The 15,224-nt window shown below is 37.0% G+C and overlaps 1 protein-coding gene across 1 annotated transcript in view; it reads left to right on the plus strand.

Annotated features, from left to right (window-relative positions):
• Positions 1 to 15,224, plus strand: part of TNPO1 (transportin 1) — a 61,370-nt gene that overhangs the window by 10,745 nt on the left and 35,401 nt on the right. Inside the window, exons 4-8 of the mRNA XM_042825662.1 lie at positions 5,210 to 5,359; positions 10,798 to 10,904; positions 11,817 to 11,950; positions 12,775 to 12,856; positions 13,590 to 13,712. Coding sequence (XP_042681596.1) covers positions 5,210 to 5,359; positions 10,798 to 10,904; positions 11,817 to 11,950; positions 12,775 to 12,856; positions 13,590 to 13,712 — 596 coding nt within the window. The remainder of the gene's footprint in view (positions 1 to 5,209; positions 5,360 to 10,797; positions 10,905 to 11,816; positions 11,951 to 12,774; positions 12,857 to 13,589; positions 13,713 to 15,224) is intronic.

The following is a 15,224-nucleotide window of genomic DNA, read 5'->3' on the forward strand; positions in this document are numbered from 1 at the left end:
CCTGCATGTGTTTGTGCTTGTGAAGATGCATGTTTTTTGTTAGTAAGCAGACATGCTTAATTATAAATTAATTATACAAATTATAGCTACATTTATTCGCTTTTTCTCAGAATTCAGAATTTTGATTAACTGTACATATCATGGCCACTTTTTTTTTTGTTTGCATGGAAGTAATACAGTAAGTTAGAGATTACATGACAAAATCTAGAACACAGATACAAATAAAGTACGAGAAAAAAGCCTGTATTTTAAAACATTAGAATTGACATATATTTAAAAATTGGATGTAATTTCAAAACATTCGCATGTAGCCCAGGCTTTGTAAGTTGTCAAGGAAGTAGCAAATATAAAATTGCGAAACAAAACCTGATTAATAAAACTTAAATGCAGATTGATAGAGTATCATCTACTAATAACATGTCATGTGCTGCATGGCAATTTTAAAACAAAATTCTTACAAGAGTGACTTCAACATCTGTGGTGTACACATGTTGGCACAGAAAAAGTGCTGCAATCAAACATTCAACTCAGAGAACAATTTGATTAAGTCTCTTTGCTATACTTTTATGGGACCTATCTTACCAGAGAGAAGTATCCTTTACTTCACAAACATGCCTTATTCATGTCAGCACTTTTTGGTGATATGTACATTTGTGAAAAGCTACTGTCAAGTATGAAACACAGAAAGAGTAAGATTAGATAAAAAATCTCTGATAATCCATATCTCTAACCTTGCGAACTCACTGAGAATTGAGTCCACTGCCATTGAAGCAGATACTGATTCATTAGTTTCACAAAAGCAAGTTTTGTTTGTTTTTTTTTTTTTATGTAAAAAAAAAAAAAAAAAAAAAAGCAGCTTTGTTACTAATATGTCAACTATATTATGTAAATGCACCCAAGATAATCCCCCTTCACTCAGTGCAATCCAGGCAAACTGAAAGTTTGGGCACCCATGCTTAATAGAGCATCATCCTCTGGTTTCTGCATAAACAGAAATGACGGGAAAGCACCTTGGTGTTTTGGGGAAGGAAATGACAGGCTGTGGTGGCAGCTACCTGTTTGGCAGTGAACGAATTCAGAAGCAGTGAATCTCTCTGAAGAAATAACTTGGTTAGATGAATGGAAGTTTGTTCACTCTGAATAAATTGAAGGTGAATGTTGTATTTTAAAATGAACTTTAAAATGAGACAATCCGTCACGCTAATAGCTGTTGGAACACAGGGATTGATTGGATAAGTGAATTGAGGCCTTGTCATCAATTTGAGTAATTCAGAATACTGTTCAGACTACTCAATGAGTGTTGGGGAGTACAAAATAAATGACTCTCGCCTCCACTGGTGTTGTGTAGGTTGCTGTGCACTGGAAGTTTTCCCTGCTTCTGCTGCTGACATCCTGTACATATAGCTTAATAAAAGTTGTTTCTTTGGTTAGGTGTATTAGGTTGCATTCTGGGAAATGGCAAGATATAATTTTGGCACTAGTGGAGGTGTCCCTGAAATAAGAAACTAGAGAGTAGCTACATGCTATAAATTAATACTCATACATACTATTTTTTAAAATTATTTTTAGAAATATATTTTTTCTTTTTTCCTTATATTTACTTCATGAGACCTCTTTCTATGAGCAAAGGATCAATCTTCTGCTACTTAGAATACTAGTGAAAATAAGACTATCTAAGAAGCTTTGGTATGTATCTCTGCTGATTTTTGTTTTTAACGTCATTTGAAATCCATCTTCAATCTGTTTTCAGTTTCTACCTCAGACTTTATCAGTTGCCTTTCACTGGAAAGGAAGGAAAAAAGGGGAAATTTGGGTGCCTGCCATTTAGAATAGAACAGTTGGAAGGAAACAACAAAGATAATCAATTTTGACAGGAACTGACAGGCATGGAGCATCAGCCACCTCACTAAGAAGCTTGCATCTTTGCAGCTCAGAAATATTTCCCAGTGCCCAGCCTGACTGTCCCCCTGGCAGCTCTGTGCCGTTCCCTTTTGCCATCAGTTCACAGGAGCAGAACCTGGCACCACCGCTGCTTCCCAATAGTAAGGGAGACCTTACTGCTCTCTTCCAGTATCTGAAAGGTGCTTACAGCATGAGCGAAGTCGGTCTCTTCTCACTGGTGACAGGTGACAGGACAAGGGGAAATGGTCTCAAGTTGCACCAGGGTAAGATTTGGTTGGGTATCAGGGAACACTTCTTTGCAGAAAGGGTTGTTGAGCACTGGAATAGGCTCCCCAGGGAGGTGGTTGAGTCACCATCCCTGGATGTGTTTAAAAACCGTTTGGATGTGGTGCTCAGGGACATGATTTAGCGGACAGTTGTTAAAGTTAGGGTAGTATGGTTATGTTGTGGTTGGACTTGATGATCTTTAAGGCCTTTTCCAACCTGAGTGATTCTGTTCTATTCCCATCCTCAGGGAGCTGCAGGGAGCAGCAGAGGAGGAAAAATACTGTGGATACCGTTATTGGAGGCAGTTTTTCCTAGGTTCAACTCCTACTTAGTGCTAAGGGAAAGACATTCTTATTTGCACACAACTGTTGCAAGTGGACCAAGAGAAGTAATTCCTTTTCAATAAGGCTAGATTTGGCTTCGTGAAGGTGGTGAGCTAATCAATTGCACTTGTTTCATCACTACAGAGTAACACACTGAAACTGTTCTGACATCACTGTCATGTTTAACAGCAAGTCTGCCTGCTGACAGTCTGCCAAGAGGTCATGGTGTCTTACGGCACCTACCCTCATGAACAGGAGACACCATTTTTCAGCTCTTACTCTTACAATGGGTGAAATAAACATCTACTGATGCTTAGCTGCATGACATCTTTTTCACTCAAGTAGGATTCTAACCTAACATTGTGGCACCCATGCCTTCTGTAAATATTTCACATATGTACTTACATCATACAGGCTGTGATTAGAGGAGGTAGGGCAGTTTGAAAATGCACTGTAGTTCTTAAAAACACAGTTGTAGTCCTAAAATTAGCAGATATGCATCAATTCTGTGAGACATTAAAACCTTGAACTAGTGCTAAGGCCCTTAAACAAAGCTGAAAATCTACTGGGGATCGCAATATGTTTGATTTGATACAGTTTTATTGTAAAGCAAGGTGTGGTGAGAGGGGGATTCTTCCACTGATTGATTTATTTGGCACCAAAGATGCTATCAAATGCCAGAAGACTGCTTCACTTTCCTTTTTTTCTTGTGCATTCTTTTTTCTTGTACTATATGTTCTCATCAATTCTATACTTGAAGGTTGACTAAGATAGAAGGAGGCAAGACAGTGATCTTTTTTGATGGCTGAAACATATGGCTGACAGAACTTATCACAGAATCTCAGAAGACTAAGGAGTGTCTTATTCAGCTCTTAGGCCATCTGCCTGTAATAGTGGTGTTACAGAAAAAAAAAACTCCATCTAGATCTATATTGCTGTTTTCTGATAATGTCACTGTTAAGCTGTTAAACACTCTGGATTCCACAAATATCTTTCTGCAGTCATGTAATACTCAGATTCTCAAACTCAGATTCTGACCATGGTGTGGTTTTAGAAATGCCTGAGTATCAGATTCTGTGCTGCTTCTTTAACTCACGTAGTTTTAGTCTAATCAGCAGTTCTCTTTAGCCTATATTCATGATCTCTGCTCACTACTTCACCAAGGCGGTGATTCGTTTGGCTTTTTGTTTTTAATCTTCCTCCTTTCTGTTGCTTCTTGAATTCTGTCATTTGACAGAAACGTAACTTTCAGTATGAATCCACGGAGATCTTTGTTGCAGGTGGACTGAATAAGTACTTGTTATGGAAAGTAGTTTAGTATTCTATTTAGACCTTTTAATCACTTTTGGAGGATTGGATTTTTGCAGATGTGTTATCAATGGATTAGTTATGTAAAGCAATCAGTTTGACAAATTGATTTAATAGTAGATGTAGAGATTTTCCTTCTAGTTCAGTGAATCAAACCTGAGACTGATCAAGCGTTCAAGTGAGAACTTCCTTCATTTGGTCACTCTCCATCAGAACCTCAGTGATGGTAACTTCGAAACATTGAACAAAATAATGAAATTATTCAATTTTATACTGTTACTACTGTTTGCCACAACTCATAAGCAAGTTCTGTGATTGTTAAAAGTCTGTCTGTTCATCCAGTCTCTAGCAGTTTAATTTAAAATAATAACCCCTTTTAACCCCTTTTTTTCCCAGTCTTCCAGAAAATTTGTTGGCCCTTGAAATACAGTGAAACAGTGTTTATTTTTGCATTGTTTAGAGGTTGATAGGTATTTAAAAAACATACTATGGATGAAGTTACAGAATTGTTTCAAGTATGCATGTAGAACATTGCTTCTTGGTTTACAAAGCTATTCAACTTTCTGTAAAAGCTGTGCTTGTAAATGACTATGTTTATAGTTGTGGAATGTGAAAAACAATGCTTCTTTAAGAAAATATGAATGTAGAAAGTAGGTTAAAGAGTATGTGATGGCTTTCTGGTTTTGGAGCTCAGATAAAGTCAGCTGGTTAAAATGAACTTCAATTTCTGAACAAAACCCTCTTTTCTGAGTACTGCTTTTATTTTAACTAGCCCAGATCACAATAGATTACTTTTCTACTGGCAGTCAGACACCGTGGGTGTACTGTGAGTCCTAGTATTTGTGATGCAGTAACTTCAGTATTGAAATACCTTATTTTTGAAAGATGCATCTCTTATTTTGCTTAGCATTACTTCTGTTTGGATATTAATAGTTTTGAAAGCTTGAAAGAGATCTTGTGCAAGCTGTTATTGCCCAAATTAGAGGTCAGAGAACGTGCTGCACAGTGCCTACATGATGTGTTGGCTTTATTTTGATGAAAGCTGGGTTGTCATCAACGTTTACAGTAACAGTATTACAACAAGCCTGTCAGTATAATCAAAATATTTGAATGTCTTCAGTTAACCAGTTTGTTGCATGAGTCTCTTATATCTTGCAAATTAAGATGTTTTCCTTGCCTATAGAAAGCTTGAATATGTTGACTAGGCAGTATTTCAGATTGAAATACTGAATTCTGATCCTAAAAAGCTTTGTTACATAATTGGCAAGTTGGTGGGAGACATAAGGAAATAAAGGTTAATATCTATAGCTATATATAGCTATAAGTTTTATTTTTGTTTCATTGCTGTGCAAATCTACCTTATCCAACAAAGAAATCAAAGTTTGAATGCAATTTACTTTCTGTTGCAGATGAACCAACACGTTCCTTGAGTGGTCTCATCTTGAAGAATAATGTAAAAGCACATTTTCACAACTTCCCAAATGGAGTAACTGACTTCATCAAAAGTGAATGTCTGAACAACATTGGTGATTCCTCTCCCTTAATTAGAGCTACTGTAGGTAAGTTTGCCCTTGTTGATATCAGTAACATTTTCAATATATAGAATGTCTGAATTGGAGCTTCACTAGTGAACTAAAGAGTTATTAAACTCCTGAAGCTATTTGCTTCTGATAATTGTTGCAGTTTCACAGTATTCTGATGCTGATGTTCATTTTCAGTATATGAAAGTAATTTTTGCTTCCTGTTAAGTTGATTTACAATTTGGTTCATGTCTAGAGGAATATAACTAAGTTTTCTTGTCTCTACTAAAACTCTACGTTTTTAAACTCTACTTCTTGCCAGTTTTTGTACTTGAAAAGATGAATAGGGTAAGAGTTTGACTGCAGAATTATTTCAGGATTTCACTTGCATCAGTGAAACATTGCTGTCAGATGCTTTCCTTCTCCCTCTCCCAAGTCCACATGCACGCACTGTTAGGGGAGTGGTTAAAATTACTGTGCTGTGTATGATATGCATTCAGATAAAGAGTTTTGCTTTTAAACATCTGTCAGAAAACAGTACATAAATTAAGCGGATCAGAATATCAGCTAAAAGAGTGTGTTTAAGTTTGTTTGGGTTTTTTTCTATTTTTTTGCTACATAAATTTTTGAATTCCTAGCAGTTCTAGTGCACTTCCAATGTAAAAAGTGCACTTCTGCCTCGTTGTTGTTTACTTCCAGGTAGAGTTGCTTTTCTGCCTGTTCACTGAGAATATTGTTTTTACTAATTACTAAAATGATTGCAGTAATTATCTCTTCCTCTCCGAAAAGTAGGAAAAAAAGGTAGAATAAGCAATAGTGTCATACTTGGTTACAAAAGGGAAAAACAGATGAGGGCTCCAGTAAAAAAATAAAAAAATAAAAAAAAATTGCATTCATGTCACCCGACTTCTGCTGGCTCACCGTGCAAAATAGTAGATCAGTTGTTCCTACAGAACTCTTTCTTTGCATTTGATTCTATGTAGGATTGCTTCTTTGGACATCTGGATTATTTACTTTGGATTATTGAAAAACACCCATCTCTTAGGTTGTTTTTTTTTTGGCTGTCTCATAACTTTAGAAGCTACTGTACTAGATATTAATATTGCCTAATTTCTTTAGTCGCTGTAGAAAAAGTCTGCAGATATTTTTGTATTTTCTGATTGTAGGAGTCCTATTTGTCAGTTCAGAGGAGTTGTTACTGGAATTGTACAGTGGAACTGACCAGGGAAAATATTCTAGCACCATTTGGATTGCTGTCTTGGGGTTGTTTGGTGATTTGGTGGTTACTGTTAGTCTTTTGTTTGTTTTGGGTTTTGGGGCTTTTTTTTTGTGGAGTTATTTGTTTTCAAGCTATTCTTACTTGATTTCTTCTGGTAGGAATTGTTTGTGGGTTGTCTAATTACGATTGAACTTTAAAAAGTGATCCTTGCAGGGAGCATTCTGACATATACAAACTCAGAAGATGTGGATCAACTGTTGAACTGCATACTTACATAAGGATTCCTATATACTGCCTGCTGTGTGCATTCCCACATGGAATAAATGTTGGATCCTCCTGACTTCTGTCTAGTACCCACCAGTGTCTTGATGTCACCTACATGTAAATGTTTTACTACCTATCACATTGCTTGGCATTTTCTAGTCAGATGCATACTGGTTTTTGCTGTTCAGGCACAGTTAATTTAATGGATCACCCATAAATAGGATCTCTGGAATTCTGTGAGGAAGACAAGCAAATACAGCAGCACTGAAATAGCATCAGAGAAGAAGTAATGTGGCCTTCACTCCTTTTGTGGTCTCTCACATCTAGTGCTATCCAGACAAAAGCTAACACCTTATGACCAAGATGGAGGCAAGCTGATCAGTTTCACTGTTTACCATTTCCCTGTTCTTAAGCCATAAATGAGTAATGATGTGAAACTTCTCTGTGTGATGTTGCACAGGTTTTAAAAACTCATGCTAGTGTGGACTCAAATTTTAAAGTGAGAGCTACATGTGTTGAGGATTCACAAACTTGCTAGGAAATGAGTGCATCTATTTTGGGGATGCTTATGACAGTTCTTAAATCTTCACAGAGATTCTAGTTTGGGCAGGCCCTGCTTAAAAGTCAACAGGCAAAATAGATTGATGAGAGTAGTGGCAGGACTGAAGAAGCTTCACTGCAGAAGGGAAATGAAGGCAAATGGTTGTTATCAGAGCTGTGATTTTGCCATAAAATTAGCTTTTTAGATTAAGGATTTTTAGAAATAAAATTTTAAGAGCTACAGAGTCAAAGTACTACCCAAAATAAAGCAAAAAAGAATTCAGCCTTTCCCTGCTGCTTTCGTTAAAGTATGGAGCTTAGCTCTTTTTCTTTGTGGTTTTTTTTGTTTGTTTGTTTGTTTTTAATTTTAGTGTTGATGCTATAAAGTAGGGTTGCCTGTAATTGAAATAGTGAGGAAAGAGGTGACAATGACACTTACGTTTTTAACAGTTTCTGACATTCCTCTGGAATTTCTCACATGCTTGGTGCTCTCCTAGCTGAATAACTGTTTGGTAGGTTTACCATTTGTCAAATGACATAGCAAAAGATTCTGTTTTGCTGATTTGAATTTCGTTAGACATCAAAGAACGTATTTGTAAAGATTTTTACTTTCAGATTTCTAACCTTGCTGCTTAGGTTGTTGGTGAGAAGAAAGGGTTCCCTTAGCTGTCAGCTCCTGCTCAAATACATCAGAAGTCAGAAACTGCTAAGCTGAGTGTTAATTTAATTTGGTTATTCATCTGGTGTCCACATTTCTGTGACTTGGTGTCAAAGGCTAATGTCTGGTGTCCTCTGTTCCCTACTGGACGAATAAAGCAGGAGGAGCAGGAGAAGTTTCACATTGGAAAGGAGATAAAATGCATCAGAAGTCCATGTGGATTTTGTGTAATATGAGCATAATTATCTAGAACTTAATTCTTATGCCTGCTTCCTCATTATTCTTAAAACCTTCTGCAAAACTTCAAATGTTATATAGTCTTTGCCTCTGCAACTACTTGATAGCCTGTTTTTTAGTTTGTCCCCACTAGTTTCATAATTTAAAAAAGGAAAACCAAAACCAAACTGACACAACATTGAATGGCTTCTCTGCAGACCCGTTCAGAAAGCTCTTAATGACACATGTGGTCTGAACTATGTGTGCCCCTGTTGTATGGAGCAGTGGCCTTAAGTTGCTTCTTTCCTGCATGTCTCAAAGTATTTCCTCTGAAGTTATCCCTGCCTGGAATAAGCCTTTTTGAAAAATGCTTATAGTTTTCCATTTGCTTGCCCTCTGAAAGTGCTCTTCTAGGACCTTTCCAAAACTACCAACCCGTTTAAGGCTTGACGTGTGACTTTTCTCTCTTGTTGGTCCAGTGGAGTTCCAGGAATTTTGTTTGTATATGTGCTTCTGAACCCATGTTAATTCTACTAATCTGTGCCAGTTCTAATGCAGGGAGACAGTTTTGCAATGTAAGTACTTTCTCTGAGTTCAAGAGCATTGATGTATTTTGTTCTTTTTGTGAGGTTCAGTTTAATGAACCTCACATGAGTCAGCAAGTTGACCATGCAGAAAAGAAGGCTAGTAGTATCTTGTGCTGCATTAGTCAAAGCATTGCCAGCGAGTGGAGGAAGGTGATCCTTCCCCCTCTATCTAGTGCCTGGAGTGCTGTGTGTAGCTCTGTACCCTCTAGAACAAGGCAGACCTGGACATACTGAGTACAGTCCAACAAAAGGACAAGAGGATTAAAGGGCTGGAGGAAAGGGAAAAGACTGATCAGCCTGAAGAAGAGGAGGCTCAGGAGGAATATCATCAATGTGTATAAGTAGCTGAGAATGCAAAGAAGCTCTTTTGCGTGATGCCCAGTGCTAGGACAAGGGGAGGTGGCTGCAATCTGGAACACAGGTAGTTCCTCCTGATCTGATCTGGAAACTTCTTTATTGTGCTAGTGACAGAGCAGTGACTCCGGTCTCCCAGAGAGGCTGTGGAGCGTCCTACTTGGAGATCTTAGATGCTCCCTTGGTATGGCCATCCTGCTCTGGGTGTTACTGCATGGGCAGGAGTTGGGCTGGGTGGACCCAGGGGTCTGTGTGCAGATTTACAGGAATCTTTTCTCTTCAGCTACAGTTATGAAAAAAAGTTGTATATAAATGAGTATTGTGAGCTGTGTAGTTGTTTTTTACTTCTCATGATTCTTATTTGCCTGTTGCCTTCTTAGTTTTTCCAGTCTTATTGCATCCATGGAAGCATGATGCAAAATTTCTTCCCAGAATATCTTTTGCTCTGTAAAATTGACCTACGTTCTTGTCTATTGAATAAGAATTTTAACATTTTACCCAAAGGAAGATGGTATATGGTGATTACTTCAATTGAAGTGCTTAGGAAAGGAGAACTTCTCACTTGGAAGACTGTTAGTTGTAGTAATACAACATTCTTTAGTGCTTGTACTTACTAGAGATAAATGTCTGTGTCAGTGAAAATTATGCTACCCGTTTCATTTTGTCTTGCACAAAGACTGTACCTAGGGAGCTTTCTGTTTTCCTTTCTCCTAATTCAGTTTTTTTCTGAGTTTTCTGTGTGTGCTGGAAATGGAATTAGTGACTAATTGGGCTGTCTCATTTGCTTGCTGGATCTGAATCAGCCAACCTCTAGAGCTGATCAGGGGATGACCTGCCATAGTGTGCAAGCTTTTACTAAATATTTTAGTTCTAGCATGTTTCCACAATTTTGGTGTAAACGTGCTTAAGTTGTGTGTTCTCAGCTTCACTACTGGATTTTAAGTTTATTGAATGACAACAAATCTGATGCACTTCCTGCGTTCATGCTTTTATAACAAAATAAGAGGTGTCTTAAGTGCATACTGTGTTTAGTAAATTTACAGTTGTATGGGAACTGCTGAGTCACGGCCTGAACCTCTGAGCACCTGAGGCGAGCACTGAGTCAGCCACAGGAGCACAGGTGAAGGCAATTCACCTGTGCTGCCAGAAGGGGTGGAGCCTGGCTGCATCTCTCCTAGACCCATTTAAGAGCTGGCTACCAGTGGGAAAGGATCTCTTCTGCAGATCCCTCCTCTGGAGTTTTGCAGTGAGCCCAGGATGCGGATAAGCTGTCTATCTACTCTCTTTTTGTTATTAAAATCTGCTTTGCCAAACTTTCTTGTTTATTTCATAATTATAACATCTTTATATTCTTTGGCTATAAAACAGCCAAGCCAATCTTAGTGTTCGGGCATGATTGTTTCCTTAATTGGACCTCCTCTCACATCTTGAGCCCTTTGTGGTGTGAGGAAGGCACAACTATCCTTTGCATTTCAAAGCCTTTAAAATACTATTTATAATTATATGTATTTCTTATTTCTTTTTTTGCTTGCTATTTCTTAATTCCTTTGTTCTTCTAGAAGAGGACAAAAGAGAAAAAATAAGTATGAAACCTCAGAAAATTAGATCTCATTTCCTTCATTTCTCTTTTTTTACTTAGGTATTCTGATAACAACCATTGCTTCAAAAGGAGAATTACAGAATTGGCCAGAACTTTTACCAAAGCTTTGCAGCCTCTTAGATTCAGAGGACTACAATACTTGTGAGGTAAGAAGACTTATTCTAAAACAGATTGTCATCTGAAATTGATTATTTTTATCTCTTCATAGATACTTTATAGTGTGTATTGACAATATTTTGTGCCCGTACGTGCATACATCTACAATTTCTTCTGATACCAGTGGCTCAAATTAGACACTTACTCTATTTTTCATGCCTTGTTAGCATTCTTTATGAATGAATGAATTTGTTTTGCATAAAGACAAAATTAAGCATGGAGTTGAATTGTCAAGACATCTGTAAGTGTCCTGTCTAGGATGCCTAATTGTTAAAGTCAATCTTCATCAGAATCACCTCAAATTTTCTTACTTAAACGCATAAATTGTTCATTGTTCATACAGTGTCATCTGGAAAAATGATCTGATATTCCATTTCAGGCTAGCGTGAGCATTTTTTTCAGTGTGTATGAAGGAAAATAATTGAATACTAGCCTAACTTTCAAACTGTGGAGGAAAAAAAGTATAGTCTGATTTTAAAAAATAAAAATCTATGAACATATAAATTTAGTTAGTTGATGCTATCTTGATAAGTGTGTGAAGCATTTTGTATAAAATAATCCTTTTGATGAAAAGGCTGGTCTGGTGTGCCATGCTGCTATGTAGTATTTTGATGCTGTTTTCACAAGAAAAAAAGGAACTACCTTTTAAGCATTTTTAAAAATACAATTGAATAGATGAGCGTTGAAAACTAAAATTAAGTTAGCACTTATCAACCATTTGACCATCTTGACATCTTACAGATTAAGGTGTAAAATATTAAATAAAAGGCTTATAAGAATGTTTTAATTTTTCTTCAAGTTTAGCTTACTACAATTACTGTACTGTGCTGAAATTGTATATTCTGAAATGTTGCTTTCTACAGAATGTGAAACAGCAAGTGTATGGCTTGTTTTTTAAACAGGGTGCATTTGGCGCTCTTCAGAAGATATGTGAAGATTCTGCTGAAATTTTAGATAGTGATGTATTAGATCGACCACTCAATATAATGATACCTAAATTCTTACAGTTCTTCAAGCACAGCAGTCCAAAAATAAGGTAGGTTTGAATGTTGTACTGCAGATCCTTGTTAAAATATTATTTACATGAGCAGAAAGATTGATGTTTTATCGATCTGTTTAAATTACTCTGATTTTAAAAGGCTAAGTATATCAAGCTCTAAACCACCACATTAAATTTTCATAATCTTCAAAGTGACTTTGTTGTGGAATATCATACACTGATGGTAGATTTGAAAGATGTATAAGGGAGTGAAGAGGGTTGATCTATTACGGGGTAGGTCAGCATGACGGTTACTGGTGCATTGGATCTGTGCCTTCTTACATTTGTTCAGGATCATTAAAAAAACAAAAAAACTTAAAAAAACTGTGCCTTTTAACACAACCAAATTAAATTGGAGGTTGGACCATGTTATGTCCAGAGGTCCCTTCTAACCCCTATGATTCTGTAATTCCATCAAAGGAGTTCATCTTTTCACCTGAATACTGTATTAAACTGTTATCAATAGCAAAAAAAATATGACATAGGTGGTTGCCAGAATTTCCTTGCTACTGCTATTGTTTATCAACAAAAACAGTGGCATTTACCCTGAAATGAGCCAGCAATGTTCCCTTCCTGCAAAGAAGGTAAGTGGTGTTATGAGCTGCATTAGTCAAAGTACTACCAGCACGTAAGAGGTATGATCCTTCCTTTCTACTCAGCATTGGTGAGGCCACAGCTGGTGTACTGTGTCCTTTTCAGTCTTGCCTCCAGGTGATCTTTCCTTGTGTGGTTGGATTCTGAATGACTTTTTATATCTATGTACAGTTTAGAAAATGTCTTTAAGTGACAGAAAATGTATATTCTAACTGGTCTGTTTCTAGATCTCACGCTGTTGCATGTGTCAATCAATTTATCATCAGTAGAACTCAAGCTCTTATGATGCACATAGATGCTTTTATTGAGGTGAGTGACCATTCTTTGTTGGGAGAGGCAAGATTAAGTCATATTGCATGTCTTACCTATCAAGAGTTTAAGATAATGTTTTATAACTATCGCTGCCTCTAGCTGCAGTTACTTTGGGCTTCCTATTCTTAGTTTTATATCCACCCTTTGCGTTCAAATTTATTTTGCATGCTTGTGTTCAAAATTGATAGGTCTAAATACTCTCAGCATAAAAAGTAATATTTTGAAAGATATTTCCTTTTTGTAAGTGGAGGAAATGTATTCGTATAAAGATGCAGTGATAATGACATCAGTCTATCACTACCTGTGATGCCGAGTTCAGCAATGGTATCATCCTGTCATTTAGTCTGTCTGGGTAATCTGTGTCTTTAGGTATTAGTACTGAACGTGAACTAGAGTGGTGATAGTTCAGTTTATCTGAAGTATTTGATGTGCAGCTGTTGCATCTTGAAGCATGGCTTTAGAACTTTTAGGAAAAGAAAAAGGCAGGAGACAGTGTTCTTCTGCCACTATCTACCATTACCCAATGTTTTGTCACATGTATTATGTGGACTGGGAATCTGAAAATATAATTTGCTTTAAATATCTGCAAGAAGTATCAAAGTATTCTCAGGTGAGGGAATGGATGGTGACAGTTATATATTTGTATACATTAGTTTGCCAGTAATGTAAATTTAAATGCAAGACGAACTAAGTGAATTGAGACTTATAAAATGATAATGCTTTCCAATAGAATCTTTTTGCACTGGCTACTGATGAGGAGCCTGAAGTACGCAAAAATGTTTGCCGTGCTCTGGTAATGTTGCTGGAAGTTCGCATGGATCGCCTTCTTCCTCATATGATTAGTATAGTTGAGGTGAGTCTTATTTTCTTTGTTGCATGCTGAAACTAGGTTGGGGTTGCAGAAATAATACAAATAAAAAGCACTTCTAAGGAATGCTTTTCCTTGGAAAAATGATAGAGCAGCTCATCCTGGAAACTGTTTTCGGGCACATAAAGGACAAGAAAAAAGCTATGTAAATGTTGTTCTGGGCAGCCTGCTCCTCACATGTTTGAGAAGATCGACCAAATAGTATCACCACACAGATAATCCAAGATTGTATTCTTACTATATCTGGTATTTTGTTGTTGAAAAGACTATTATTTTGTTTCCTTTCTGCAAAATACAATAGTAGTGAATTTATGTTCTATAATAAAGACTAGACTTTTTTTTTCAGATGTGGGGCTACCATCCTGATTTTATCAGTTCTGTACATATAGATGAGTGCAGATGTAATACCCCAAAACTGTGACTATTTTTTAGCATTCAGGTGAAGTTGCTTTTGCCCCTTTGAAAGTTGATGGTTTTTAAGTTGAATGCTGCAGATAGAGGCTGCTCTGATTAAGGGAAGGAGCTCTTAAAAAGAGACAAACTTGTATGCACGTAACGGTCTTTGTGTTAATGGCAAATCAGTTTTTAAACTATTAAGAATATTAATAATCCAGTAGTGGTTCTAATACAGAAGATCTTAGCCAGTATTGTGCTTTTGAAATAGGCAAGTTTGGTGCTAATTTTTATGCCAAGTTCCTAGCATAAAGGAATGGTTTTGTTTGGGTTTGGTTTTGTTTTAGCATGCACTTCCAGGTAGAGGCAGATGGGAGGGCTATTTCTCTTGTTTTTATCTGAAAACTTTATATCAGATTTTGTCAAGAGTAGACCCTAAGTTTTCAGTTATTAAATTACACTTTCATGCTCATGACTGATCTCTCTCAATAGAAAGTCTGATTTTTTTTTTTTATCATATGAAACATAATGAGATTACCTGTAATAAATGAATAGTGTATTGATGATATGAAAAGATAATGAAGAAATGTACTGCAGTCAAAAGATAACTTGCATCCTGTTGCTTTCTTCTGATAAAGATGTATCTGTTAATGCTTGAGGGAAAAAAATGTACCCCTTTCTATTTCAACTTCTATGAGGCTTCTAGAATGATGAGTCATAAAATAATTTGAGAAAGACCAGAAAAACCTTCAAGATCATCAAGTCCAACCAGCTACCTGACATTACAAAGTCCACACCTAATTCATCTTCCTATGCACCACACCCACATGTCTCTTAAATACGTCCAGAGGTGGAGACTCCACCACTGCCCTAGGCAGCCTCTTCTAATGCCTTTCCATCAGAAATTTCTCCAGTTCCTCCTGGTGTCCAATCTAAGTCTTCCCATGTGTGACTTGATACCATCTCATTGCATCCTATTGCTTGTCATCTAGGAAGGGAGACCAACACCCAAGACATCTTACTGCAACCTCCTTTCTGGTAGTTAGAACAAAAAGTTTTCCCCTCAACCTCTTCTTCCCCAGGCTAAATAACCTTGATTCCCTC

The sequence above is a fragment of the Centrocercus urophasianus genome, unplaced genomic scaffold (assembly GCF_019232065.1).
Source record: "Centrocercus urophasianus isolate 14NV4802_14NV808 unplaced genomic scaffold, USGS_Curo_1.0 seq_25, whole genome shotgun sequence".
NCBI classification, from domain to species: domain Eukaryota; kingdom Metazoa; phylum Chordata; class Aves; order Galliformes; family Phasianidae; genus Centrocercus; species Centrocercus urophasianus.